Source organism: Cynoglossus semilaevis, chromosome 18, assembly GCF_000523025.1.
Source record: "Cynoglossus semilaevis isolate Cse_v1.0 chromosome 18, Cse_v1.0, whole genome shotgun sequence".
NCBI lineage: Eukaryota > Metazoa > Chordata > Actinopteri > Pleuronectiformes > Cynoglossidae > Cynoglossus > Cynoglossus semilaevis.
This window is the reverse complement of record NC_024324.1, coordinates 670,221-682,897: the sequence shown is the minus strand read 5'-3', so window position 1 is coordinate 682,897 and position 12,677 is coordinate 670,221. Positions and strand designations below refer to the sequence as shown.

Sequence of the window (12,677 nt, the reverse complement as noted above, 5' to 3'; positions counted from 1 at the left end):
CAAGGTCCACCTGGAACCTTCTCTGGATAAGTCCCTGACGTAGCCTCTCCTAGCATTAGCTCTGTTAGCATTGTGTGCTGTCTCCCTCTGCTGGCCCTCAGGTCTGTGACCAGGCTCTGTACAGCCTTCGAGTCCAGGACAACGGACGCTTTTTGGCCTGTGGATCCCAGCAGGGCGGCGCCACGCTGCTGGAGATCTGCCCTGGACTCTCCACCCTCCAGAAAAATGAGAAGAGTCTGCTAGCTGCTGTAAGAACCCCCCGACAGTTAGCATGTGCTGAGGTGTAGCATGCTAACAGTTCTGATTCTGTCGTTCCAGAGATTTGAGCTCATTCCACAAATATTCCTGTGGCTAACGTTTAGCTTTGTTAGCCTTACACATGGCTAACTACTCAACAGTGTCTAAACCATTAGCCAACTATGGCTAACCTTTAAATAAATAAATACATTTGTACTATATTGATCCCCTATTTGGGAAATTGTTGTGTTAGCAGCAGATATGCTCTGGGAATTGAACCCAGGACTCTCTGCTTCTGAGGGCTAACCGCTAACCGCTACACTATGGATGTAGTCATGGTTCAACTACTCCTGGGCCTCGTGTTAGCCATTCATAGCTAGGTTGCTACATGTGGATAAAGGCTGTTTCTGTTGCTAACCTTTAGCTGACATTTTTCTAAAAGCTGGGTTGTGTCCTGACAAACAGACATGATGTCATAAAATAAGTCTGACTAACAGTAACAGTGCCACAGCGCCACCTGCCCTTCGCATGACCACCCCATTTCTGTCTGTTTGTCTTCAGATGTTTGAGCGCGAAACCAAGAGGGAGAAAATCCTGGAGGCTCGACAAAAGGAGATCCGCCTGAAGGAGAGGAGTCGCTCGGCCCAGAGCCGCGAAGAGGAGGGGGGAGGAGGAGGAGGAGGGGCGCGAGAGGAGGGGGAGGATAGTCCCGATCAGCTGATCAGCAACGCAGAGAACAACTTCTACAACATAGTGGAGGCGGAGCTGAGGAGGAGGAGGGAGAAGGAGGAGGAGGAGAACCAGGTGAACCTCTTCTGTCTGAGCCTCATCTCTGAGCTAACCTTTAGCTATTTCAGCTAGCTTTTAGCTGCTGCTGTGCTAACCTGCAGCTGTTTTTGTCCTTTTTCACTGTTGTGGCTACTTCCTGTGGCTAGCTGTTAGCATTTTTAGCATTTTCCTCAACTGCCAGGTTTTTAAGGCTGTGGTTCCAGTTTAACTAGTTTAACTAGTTTATCTAGTGACTGAACGGTCGTAAAAATCAGGCAAATGTAAAAAAAAAAAAATCTAAAGAAATTGCAGAAAATCTCAAACTGTGTTTTTCAGGAGAAAGACGTCTGTGAAGAGAAAGAAGTGAAAGAAGAAGAAGAAGAAGAAGAAGAAGAAGAAAGATAACTCCAGAAAAACACATGGTCATGTAGTACAAATAAGTACTTGGGAGTACTCTGGATTTGAGATCAGAGCTGCACTGCTACTGTGATACCACCGGGGGCAACAGAGGTCAAGAAGGTGGAATCACAGAACGTAATAATTCTTTACAGCTACGACTGAACTGCTTTAGTTTCATCAGTTTAATATTTTAAAATATTTACATTACAACAGAAGAAAAGGCTAAAAACAGTGAAAAACAGACGAAACAGAAATAAAAATCTATTTATTACAGATTTAAAAATTCCATTCAAATCGACTGCTTTTCTACTAAGAAATAATGTTGTTTTAACTGACAAATAAAATAAAGTTCAAATCTGTTTGTACCTGAAGTTCTTTTTTAAAAAAAATCTGATTCAAAATTTCAAGTAAAGAAAATTCAACCATTGACTCTAAATATATATATTCTTGCCTGTAGGGGGCAGTAGTCACTCAGTTTGTAGCTTCTGTTACTAAAACTCTGATTTCTTTTAAATGATGTGGGAGGGCATCATTTTGAGGCGAGGTGTGGTGGTGCAGGAGGCCTGCTGGTGCAGCTCCATCACAGGGCCCATGGTCATTCCCGACCGGCCGCTGTCCGACCTCCGCTCCGTCGTTGGTGCGGTCCAGTCTCCTTCACTTGGTCCTCCCTCGACACCTCTCCTCTTCTGGTGGTGATGTTGGCTACAACCAGTAGTGGCCTGTCCACAGCGCCCCCTCTGGCCACGTGCTGCTCCACCACGTCCATGCCACTGTTGCTCCTCTTGGAGTTTCGCAGGAGGTCAACCAGGTAGTTCTGCCTCTCCATACTGTGCCCCCTGCTGGTGTTAAAGAGCTCCACGGCCCGTCTGGGATCCAGCCCGTCCACGTCGATCAGGTAGCGACACAGCAGGTAGCCCGTGCGGTTCACACCGTGGGTGCAGTGGACTCCAATCAGCCTGTCGTTGTCCGGGTTCTCCGTCAAGAAGTGCCTGACGGCGCGTTTGAAGCTGAGGATGGTGGCGTCGGAGGGAACCCGCTGACCTTCAGTCAAGATCTTGACGTAACCGCAGGACTGGGGGACGTCCACCAGGGTGTAGTATCTGGTGGTGACGGTGAGGTCGATGATCAGGCCCAGCTCCTGGTTCTGACCCTCCACTGAGTCCAGCAGCTCCCACAGACTGAAGGACTCTGCCCCGGGGACCAGGCGGTTCAGGGACGGTTTCAGAGGAGTTTTGAAGGCAATGAAGCGAGAACCAGGAACCCTGCGTCCAACAGGACGGTAGTTCCTCCACCGGTCTGGAATCCCCCTCTTCTTCTTCTTCTTCTTCTTCTCCTTCTTCTCCTTGTGTTGCGGCGTGGCTGCTCGGAGGTCAGACATGACTGACCTGTGACGTCACCACAGACAAAAACAACATCAGGACAACACCAAGGTTCTTCAGAGACAAAGGGACTGATGATGTCACTGATGACGTCCAATCCTATTCATTTCATCACAGACTTTTTTTGGAGGTGAAACGTCCCTTTAACTGGAGCGATATAAACGACATGTACCGTCCTGGGTTTGAAATGACACGTGACACCACGTGTTGAATTTATAAAAATCAATCAATCAATAAAACCCCTGAATCTGAGCCAGGGTTAAAGAGTGAACTGGTTCAAAGGAGGGGGCTAGCCTTAGCTTGAGCCACATATGAACCCTGACTGAAAAGCCATTTTATTTCTCGGCCGAATTGAAGCAAGACGTGGATAAAACATTCCGTTTTATTTACGTCATGTTTTTACGTTAACTCTTCGATGACACGAGGAGAAAACAAAAATACGCGTTTATTTCAAATGTAGTCTGGTTTAAATGTCTTACCCGATGTAGAATTTAAAACTGCAATTTTACGACGAAAACTCAGTTAAGACGTAAACCTCAAACATTACGTCATGATCGTGACGTCATTACCTAAATCCAAAAGTTGTGTTTTTCGTCACAGATGTTTTTCCATGAGACATGTGACAACATTTAGCCTGTTAGCATGTTGACACGTCAAGCCACGCCCCGGTGTTTACGTGGAAGTGACATCACGACACGAAAACTCCACAATGGCCGCCGTTCCCCGGAAGCGTCGTCGCTTTGTTTACATCGCGTCTTTGTTTTAGTTCATTAAAAACTATAGACGTTTAAAAGGATGTTGAAGACGCGCTGGAGGAGAAGTCTGAAGGCCGCGGTGCAGCATCAGATGGCGGCCGCAGCGGATCACATCCTCCGCCTGCTGACCGAGGCTCCGCCGCCCGAGCCCGAGCTTCTGAGGCGGCTGGTCAGCGAGCGCGTCTCTGCCGCCGTGGAAGAGATCCTGACCGCCTTCAGAGCCTCCAGGGCCGCTGACAGAGAGCAGGAGGTGCCGGGGAACAGAGTGTCAGCTGCGGACAGCGCAGGTACGAAGGACTTCTGTTAACACCGTCTGGATTACAGGGAAACGATTTACCGGAATAAACATATTTGTGTTTTTTTTTACGTGTCCTTACGAATAAATCCACTTCCGGTCCCTACTTGAGTCCAGGTCAGGGAGTGACTTCCTATCGTTAAACTGTTGTTTGTTTTTGTACCAACATTCGACGCCATTTTTAATCAGTGTTATTTCAGTTTCCTTCCATGTTGTCGTTGCAGAGCTGTGTCTGTCAGTGAACGTCCACCTGGAGGACACCAGCACCGCTCCGGCCGAGCCGGACCTCCAACCAGAACCTCCAGACCGCCCGGCTGCTGAGGAGGAAGAGGAGGGCGAGGAGGAGGAGGAGGAAGAGGAGGAGGTGGCGCCAGAGTCTCACTGCTGCCGAGTGTGTAGAAAGTCCTTCGACAGGAAGGGCTTCCTGATGAAACATGTTGAGAAACATCTGAAGGACGCGGGCTGCCGGTGTGGTCTATGTGGGCAGCGTTTGGACTCCACGCAGGCTCTGAAGGTCCACCTTCAAACTCACCGCCGCAGCAGCCGCACGTGCGATGTCTGCGGGAAGACGTTCCCGTCGATCCGAGCTCAGGAGACCCACCTGAGGCTACACACGGGAGAGAAACCCTTCAGCTGCCCCGTCTGTGGGAAAGGCTTCAACCAGAAAGGAAACATGGTGACGCACGTCAGGGTCCACAAGGCAGAGAAGCCCCCGAGCCAGAACCTCCGCCACGCCACAGATGATGACCAGCAGGTGGCGTTCAGCTGTGAAGTCGGTTCAAAGGAGTTTTCGAAGAGCGCGGACCTGAAGCGACACAGTGAGACCCACGCGTCCGATGGTCCGTCCGCCGCCAGGAGCAGACGGCTCAAAGTTAGCCTCGCTGCCACGCACTGGTGTAAGGTGTGTGGCAGCGGCTTCCACAACAAAGGCAACTTTGTCCGACACGCTGAGACTCATGTGAACGATTCCAGGTGTTTCTGCGGGGTCTGTGGTGAGGCGTCGGCGTCGGCGGAGAGTCTGAGGATCCACATCCAGAACCACCGAGACACCATCAAGGTCTGTGACATTTGCGGGGTTGGTTTCAGGGACATGGAAATCCACATGAGGACACACACCGGTCAGAAACCGTTCCGCTGCAAGGACTGCGGCAAGGACTTCCCAAGGAAAGGTTCTCTGGAGCGACACATGAAGCTGCACGCGGGGGAGAGGCCGTTCATCTGCGAGTTCTGTGGTAAGACCTTCATCGAGAACACCGTCCTCAGGAGACACATCAAGAGCCACACGGGCGGGAAACCTCGGATTTACTCCTGCGATGTCTGCGACAAGAGGTTCACCATGAGCCAGCACCTGGACGTGCACAAGAGGATCCACACCGGAGAGAAACCATACACCTGTCGCGTTTGTGGGAAGAACTTTCGCCAAATAGGCAACCTGGACTCTCACATGAGGATTCACACGGGGGAGAAACCGTTCATCTGCAGTCTCTGCGGAAAGAGGTTTCGCCAAAAGATCTCCCTGGAGACGCACGAGCGCTTTCACAAGAAGGAGAAACCTTACGGCTGCCAGCTCTGCAGCAAAAGCTTTGTCCAGAAAATTGACCTGAAGAGACACATGTTGACGCACACAGGAGAGAAACCGTACAGCTGTGGCATCTGTGGGAAGAGCTACCAGGAGAAACGCTCAGTGGACTCGCACATGAAGGTGCACGTCGGAGAGAACGTCGGAGAGAACGCCGGAGAGAACGTCGGAGAGAACGTCGGAGAGAACGCCGGAGAGAACGTCGGAGAGAACGTCGGAGAGAACGTCGGAGAGAACGTCGGAGAGAACGTCGCCAAAGACCAGCTGATGGTAAAGAAGCAACAGGAAGAGGGGCACAGTGACTTCATCCAACTGTGATGAATGTGGGTTTTTTGGAGCATACTGCCACCTACTGGACTACTGTAGTCATTACACTGTAGTGTCACGGTTTGACCAGTGACTTTTTCAGTCTACTCCTCACACCTTGATGGACCACACCTTTATTTCAACCAATGAGAATTGTCACGGATTTGTATTGATGTTTAACCGATTCACGATGAATCGTTACATCATTAACTGTCACGTTTCTCCACATCCTCTGATGTCAACACTGTAATAAAAAAAGTTATTCAAATAAATATGGCCAACAGTGTTTTATATTGTCAGAAGACATTTTAGCTCCTATGTCTTTACACACACACATATAAACGTTATTACATTTTTATTAATTCTGATTTACATATCAACCTGTGTACTGCTAGCTAAATACACTCCGATGCTAATGCACAGCTAACATCTGCCATTTCTGTCACACCTCTCTTTGAAGAGCATTGTGCTAATGCTAAAGGAAGAGGTCGTCATCAAACTCACGGATCAACAACTGTTCATCAACATTAAGTCCATTTTATTGGTGTAAACAAATAAAAGCAACGCATTTCGTGTCATAGGACGGTTTTGATATCAACGAAAAACTAAATGAATTTGACGTCATCCTCCAGAGAGTCCGTGAGACAAGGACAAAGGTAGAAGGATCAATTTATGGTCATTATTCTGTCAGAATAATGACCACAAACAATAAACTAAGTTCAACTAATTTCAATCGAAAAATCGAGAGCAGAAAACCCGGAAACGATGAAATTGTACATTTCCGAGGGACCCTAAACGCACCACACAGAGTAGAGGAAATAGCTGAAGACAAGAGCCACCGAATCGAGAGACAAAACACTATATTTGAAAGATTGTTAAACGTTCGAAATGGGTTTAATCGACAGGAGAAGGGACGTGTTTATGTTCGGATCGTGTCTGGTTCCAGTTCTGGTTCTGTTGGCCGCAGCTGTGACCGTGAACTGCGGTAAGTTCGGGCGAAATCGAAAGTAAAAAAACATAAGTTTTATTTTTCGATTAAAATTATATTGTTTTCGTCCAGGACAAGGAAACAGGCGAAATGTAGCGCAGATATAAACATCGACTTTAGTCCAGACCTTGGCCTCCGATATATCGAACCTGAAAAATGACAACATGTCGACGGCTGCTGTGCTGTGTTAAAAGCACTTTTACTATATTTATTTGTTGACGATGTATCGATATTTGTATCGATCCGTTTCAACTAGAACAGTCGTTGTTTGGTTCAGGTTTTAGTTCGGTTTCCTGTTCGTTTGTGTCAACTTATCTGAAGTTAAGTTGGAAATTAGCTGTTAATTAATCGTAACATAGTTCAGTGTGTGATCCAGTTCGGCCTCCTTCAGGTTTTTTTTGTTGTTGTGGGTGAAACGTTGTTGTTTTTTACTGTGAACAAATAAAGAATGATTTTCTGTCACTTCTCCAGAAACTCACTCTCTGACCTACATCTACACGGCCTACTCCAAAGAGCCGTCCACTCCTGGTCTTCACAAGTTCACAGCCATGGGTCTGCTGGACGGCAGGATAATCGACTACTTTGACAACGACCATCCACTCAAAGTTCCCAAACAGAAATGGATGGAGGAGCAGGAGGATAAGGACTACTGGAAGAAGGGGTCTGATACCCTCAAGAAGATGATGGACTGGTTCAACATCAACATCGGAATCTTGATGGATCGGATGAGACAAAACCAGTCTGGTCCGTCACAAGTTCTTTTGGAAGTTTTTAGTTAATAATTAGTTAGTAATTACTCTGCCGCACCAAAGTCCATGGAGAAAATCAGAGATTTTAGTTCAGACCAAAGTCCATGGAGAAAATCAGAGATTTTAGTTTAGACCAAAGTCAGTGGAGAAAATCAGAGATTTTAGTTCAGACCAAAGACTGTGTAGAAGATCAGAGATTTTAGTTCAGACCAAAGTCAGTGGAGAAAATCAGAGATTTTAGTTCAGACCAAAGTCCATGGAGAAAATCAGTGATTTTAGTTCAGACCAAAGTCCATGGAGAAAATCAGTGATTTTAGTTCAGACCAAAGTCCATGGAGAAAATCAGAGATTTTAGTTCAGACCAAAGACCATGGAGAAAATCAGAGATTTTAGTTTAGACCAAAGTCAGTGGAGAAAATCAGAGATTTTAGTTCAGACCAAAGACCATGGAGAAAATCAGAGATTTTAGTTCAGACCAAAGTCTTTTTATTTCTTTCTCCACAGCTGTTCTGCTGACCTTTCATGCCTTCTAATATTTCTGCGTCTCCATGTCTGTCTTTTAGACCTGCACACCCTACAGTGGCTGCATGGCTGCGAGGCCAAAAAGGAAGCGGGGGGAATGGTGTTCACCCGCGGCCTTGACATGTACAACTATGACGGTAAAAGTTTCCTGGAGTTTGACGATGCTCATGGAGTTTGGTCCACTGCCAATACTGCGGCAGAGCCGACCAAAAGGAAGTGGGACGGGGTGCCGGCCCTGTCCAACATCTTTGAAAACTTGATCCACTGCCAATACTGCCACAGACTTCCTTGCGCCAAAAGGAAGTGGGACGGGGTGCTGGCCCTGAAGGACTACACCAAGGGCTACCTGGAGAATGAGTGCTGCCAATGGATGGAGAAGTTCCTGCAGAAAGAACAGGAGGAGCTTCAAAAGTCTTGTAAGTGTCTATGTTGGAAGGTGGAGGAGATGAAGAAGACCTTTGAACTTTGACCTTCTTCTCTTGGGTCCTGGTACGACCCCTGACCCAGCAGGATTCTAAACACATTTTCAATTTCTCCTGCAGCGCTGCCTGATCCCGAGGTCTTTCTGTTTACAACATCGTCCTCCGTGAACGACAGGGTGAACCTGAACTGCTTGGCCACGGGCTTCTACCCCACAGACGTGGACCTGCAGATGACGAGGGACGGTCAACTCCTCACGCAGCTGAACGGACTCCGAAGCTCCAAGGTTCGACCGAACCACGACAACACGTACCAGCGCAGGGACACGGTGGAGATCTTAACCAGTGACACGTCTGAGTTCAGGTGTGAGCTTCTTCATCCGTCCTTCACTGCCCCCATCAGGAAGGTCTGGGGTAAGAACTTGAACGTCGTCTTCACGCTGAACATGTTTGACACAAAGGTGAAACTGAAGTGAGATTTTTGAAATGTTTTTATTTGATTTTTTTCAGATCACACTCAGCTTCCGCGTCCACAGCAATGATCATCGGTGTTGTGGGGGGGTGTGTCCTCCTCTTCCTCCTGGTCGTCGCCCTGCTGTTGATTTGGCTGCATAAAAAGAATAAACTGAGTAAGTGATGGAGACAGAGATGAACTAAGGATGCTGAGGCTCGGCGACACGTGGCCTAAAACACATGGACTAAAAGTTAGCTGATGTTTGCTCAGCTATAGCTACAAGTTAGCTGAGATTGACTGTTGGTTTTCTAACCATTTTGGAATAAATAAAAAAAACCAACAATTTAGCTACTTGTTTAGTCGTTTAGCTAACCTCTAGTTACTGTTGTAGTTAATGTTTAAGCTAACGTGTTCTTGTGCAATTGTTTTTTCCACAGCTTGTTTTGGAAACACAAACGAGAAGAAAGAACTCTCCCAAGGTGAATAACACGGTGACCAGTCCGCATGTTAACTCACCCATGGTCAACTAGTTAACCTAGTTAGTTAACCCGTCCTCCAGGCTCTAAAAGTCTTTGTTGGTTTGTTTTGGTCCTCAGGCTCAGAGAATTCTCTGGACTCAGGGAAGTCGTCGGTCGGTGAGTCTTTGTTTGTACATTTGTTTCCCCACAAAAAAATCAGGGAAACATTTCTTCACTTCCTGTTTGCTTTATGTTTCTGGGTTTTTTTTAAAACAAATCTGTGAAAATTGTTTTCTCTGTGTTTTTTTACAACTGGAAAATCTGATGTGTATGAAGACAAACCACTGATAAAAGGTAAACACATGAGTTTTTAAATCCAGGTTCAGTCAACAAATACTGCTAACATTTAACATCTGCCCTTGTTGTCACCTCTAGTGGCTAATGGAGGACAGAACCTGGTATCTGGAGAGCAGCAGAACCTGGTCTGAGGTCTGGACTGGACCAGAACAGAAGTCTGGACGATGCTACGTGTTAAGGACGACCTGTACAGGAAGTTGCTGCTGGCCTTCTACCACTACTCAGTGGAGAGTGTGCTGACAGCCCAGGACAGGAAGGTGGTGCTGAGGGTCATAAACACTGACACCCCGTCCACCCGTTTGACCTGTTAACCTGTGGAAGACGCTACAGGTTAATCAAGTCTCACACCACCAGACTGACAAAGAGCTGTTTGTCCTGGTATAGCTGTTCTACTGTCTGGTATACCTGCACTACCTCCTGGTATACCTGCACTACCTCCTGGTATACCTGCACTACCGTCTGTGTTGTAAAAAGTTTTGTATGATTACTGTATGTTGTCGATGTGGTCAGTCTGAAATGTGACACCATACCACGGGGAAAGACCTATGGCCCCATTTTTCACCAAAAGATATTTTGTAATGGAAGAATTCTTGAGAAGAATATTCTGCCATGGCACGTCGGCGACGGGGAGGGTGAGTGGAATTCAAGGCGTTAACAAAAGCGTTGATGGGCATAATTTGGAGCGAGTGGTAATTTAAGCTAAGTAACAGTGTTACAAGCCTCGAGATGAGTTACTTGTTCACTAGTGATGTGTAGTTCGCGAGTGATTCGTTCAAAATGAACGAATCTTTCGTTCACTGTGTTTTTATTTCTTAGCTTTTCACATGGTTTTAATTGCTTATGGTATTTTGTGTACTTTGTAGACTTTGTCAGCGGAAGCAAACCATGTTGCCTTCAGTATTTAGTGTCGGAGAACCGCAGCCTCCTTTACAACGCCCACAATAGGGCTAAAGCGCCACCTGCTGTAAAACGAATGAAATGATTAGTTCAAGATTCGTTCACGACTCGTTCATTTTACTGTTCGAGAGTCAAAGATTCAAATCAATAAAAATAGTCGGTCTTCCCATCACTATTGTTCACAGAAGATGTATCTTTACTAACCTGTTTACACAGGAAAAGAAGAGACAACGTCAGCGGTTGTGTTCTTCACAGCAGGATGATAGCTGTCTTTATTAAACAGAATCAACTCTTCTTGTGCTCAATTCCACCATTGTCCTTCAGCCGTCATGCTCCACAAATCACCACAAAATAAATGCTAACTGCATGTATCGGTTTTCCAACATAAATGAAATAAACATTTGTGTCCCCAGAGTCACAGTTTTACTATTTCAACCAGCTGTATACTGTTTTACTTGTGCTTTTAACACGTAACTTCCGTTATTTAGTTTTTAACCATACTACTGCCTGTTTGAACACATTTTTCATAATATAAACTATCATGTAAACTACACATCAACGTCCGATTTTAACCTGAATGAGTAACTTTAGCATAAACATTCAGATAACAACTTACATAAAACCAAATGACAATAAATGCACGGGAGCGACACAAAACCAGATGAAAATATCATCAGACCGCCATTTTCTATAGTTGTCCTCTCCGCGGGAAAACGGGACTACTGCTACTTCAGCTCTCACGGTTTACAACGTCATATCTTCATTAACAGACTTCATTCACACATACAATATGGTTTTAACAGTCCTTAAACATGAATAACGGTCAGTTAACGCACTTTACTAATCTGTTTACACAGGAACAGAAGAGACAAAGTCATTGGATGCGTTCTTCATAGCAGCCTATTAGCTGTCTGAGGAACGTCAGCCTGACGTCGCATATTAAAACTAGCGCTCGCTGTGGAGGGCACTGGAGTTACAGACCTACACTCCGCTGACGTTTATAGAAAACACATCACATCTGCTTTAATTCTCATCCAAAACATGTAAAACACAATAACTCACAAATTTGTGACCGTACATATTTGTAGGTGTCACAACAGCAACCTACAAATATGGGGAAAGACGTGACAACTTCGCCTTCACTACGAAGACCCTTATCAGTGGAATTGTCGGGAAAATACGTATCATAGTTACATACAAATTGACAGGAAGTACGAGTTAAGTGTGTGTTCTTGACCAGGACATTGACTACAGATAGACACTCAGTGCTGGTAGACCAGATGAAATCCTGTTGAGGACCATGTATTCTGAGACACAAAGAAGACATTTGGTCGGAATTTTACTTAACGGTTCAGCGGTGACAAGACACGATCAGCACTTACAGCAGGGGGGAAACAGTCCACACGGGAGTTGGAATGGGTGAGACGGGCCAGAGGTACCAGATCGTGATACTAGGAGTTTTAGGGTAATAGGATGGAAGAGGCGGTCCCAAGGGAAACTCACGGATCAACAACTGTTCCAAGTAAAAACACGGCTTTATTCGTGAACTTGTCTCTTTTGTTCTATTTCAGTTTTTTTTTTTTTTTTTTTTTTACAAAGTTCTGTTTTGTCATATTTTCCTCAAAACTGTCAAATTCAAAAACTTGACTTCGTGTACTCAGATGAAGTAAAAGTACTTAAAACATGTTAGGCTCCTCCCCTCCTGAAAAACCTGTTCCAACGATTCCTGCCTGGTTACAGACGACTCGGTTTTATCCTTTAATGTGATTGGATGTCGGTGGAAAAGTTCGTAGAAAACTCAGTCGAATTTATGACAAAACAAAAACGAGCGAACGCACGTACTCCTGATGTGTTCAAGGAGCCTCGGAAATCCTACGTACTCCGCTGTGCCCCTGAGCGACAGCCCAGTGTGAACGTGGTGTGGGTCACTCCTCGGTGTCACAGTTGGTCATTTGGTCTATCTAACATTGAATGACATTAAGTCCATTTTATTGGTGTAAACAAATAAAAGCAACGCATTTCGTGTCATAGGACGGTTTTGATATCAACGAAAAACTAAATGAATTTGACGTCATCCTCCAGAGAGTCCGTGAGACAAGGACAAAGGTAGAAGGA

General features: G+C 45.9%; 3 protein-coding genes across 6 annotated transcripts in view; 2 read left to right on the top strand and 1 right to left on the bottom strand.

Moving 5' to 3' along the window:
* The window catches only part of LOC103393851 (uncharacterized), a 9,547-nt gene extending 3,557 nt beyond the window's left edge, over positions 1–5,990 (top strand). The window contains exons 10-16 of the mRNA XM_025065328.1: positions 97–248; positions 799–1,041; positions 1,342–1,407; positions 1,930–2,041; positions 2,256–2,545; positions 3,567–3,825; positions 4,058–5,990. Coding sequence (XP_024921096.1) covers positions 97–248; positions 799–1,041; positions 1,342–1,407; positions 1,930–2,041; positions 2,256–2,545; positions 3,567–3,825; positions 4,058–5,730 — 2,795 coding nt within the window. The 3' untranslated portion in view covers positions 5,731–5,990. The remainder of the gene's footprint in view (positions 1–96; positions 249–798; positions 1,042–1,341; positions 1,408–1,929; positions 2,042–2,255; positions 2,546–3,566; positions 3,826–4,057) is intronic.
* On the bottom strand, positions 1,345–3,544 carry LOC103393850 (RNA/RNP complex-1-interacting phosphatase-like). 2 transcript variants are annotated; one of them, XM_008330963.3, is made up of 2 exons: positions 3,353–3,544; positions 1,345–2,789 (listed from the first exon to the last, which is right to left on the bottom strand). In XM_008330963.3, exons 1-2 carry the CDS (start codon positions 3,400–3,402, stop codon positions 2,000–2,002), a joined length of 840 nt encoding a protein of 279 aa, XP_008329185.1. In that variant the 5' UTR covers positions 3,403–3,544; the 3' UTR covers positions 1,345–1,999. The 2 variants fall into 2 exon arrangements, with proteins under 2 accessions (XP_008329185.1, XP_008329186.1); XM_008330964.3 differs by having other exon boundaries at positions 3,263–3,521.
* A 544-nt stretch (positions 5,991–6,534) lies between the features above and the next one.
* The window catches only part of LOC103393860 (BOLA class I histocompatibility antigen, alpha chain BL3-7-like), a 9,714-nt gene continuing 3,571 nt past the window's right edge, over positions 6,535–12,677 (top strand). The window contains exons 1-10 of one of the 3 annotated variants that reach the window (XM_025064960.1): positions 6,535–6,703; positions 7,178–7,450; positions 8,019–8,203; positions 8,291–8,393; positions 8,520–8,810; positions 8,933–9,025; positions 9,288–9,329; positions 9,447–9,485; positions 9,645–9,662; positions 9,744–10,312. In XM_025064960.1, coding sequence (XP_024920728.1) covers positions 6,607–6,703; positions 7,178–7,450; positions 8,019–8,203; positions 8,291–8,393; positions 8,520–8,810; positions 8,933–9,025; positions 9,288–9,329; positions 9,447–9,485; positions 9,645–9,662; positions 9,744–9,796 — 1,194 coding nt within the window. In that variant the 5' untranslated portion in view covers positions 6,535–6,606 and the 3' untranslated portion in view covers positions 9,797–10,312. Of the gene's footprint in view, positions 6,704–7,177; positions 7,451–8,018; positions 8,204–8,290; positions 8,394–8,519; positions 8,811–8,906; positions 9,026–9,287; positions 9,330–9,446; positions 9,486–9,644; positions 9,663–9,743; positions 10,313–12,677 lie in introns of those variants that run through there. The other 2 variants (XR_003052577.1, XR_003052578.1) reach the window with 2 other exon arrangements.

Coding starts and splice junctions, on each gene's coding strand:
- LOC103393850 (XM_008330963.3), bottom strand. CDS start 3,402: ATGTCTCATGGAAAAACATCTGTGACGAAAAACACAACTTTTGGATTT. Junction 2,790..3,352: donor AACACAACTTTTGGATTTAG/GTAATGACGTCA, acceptor GTGACGTCACAG/GTCAGTCATGTCTGACCTCC.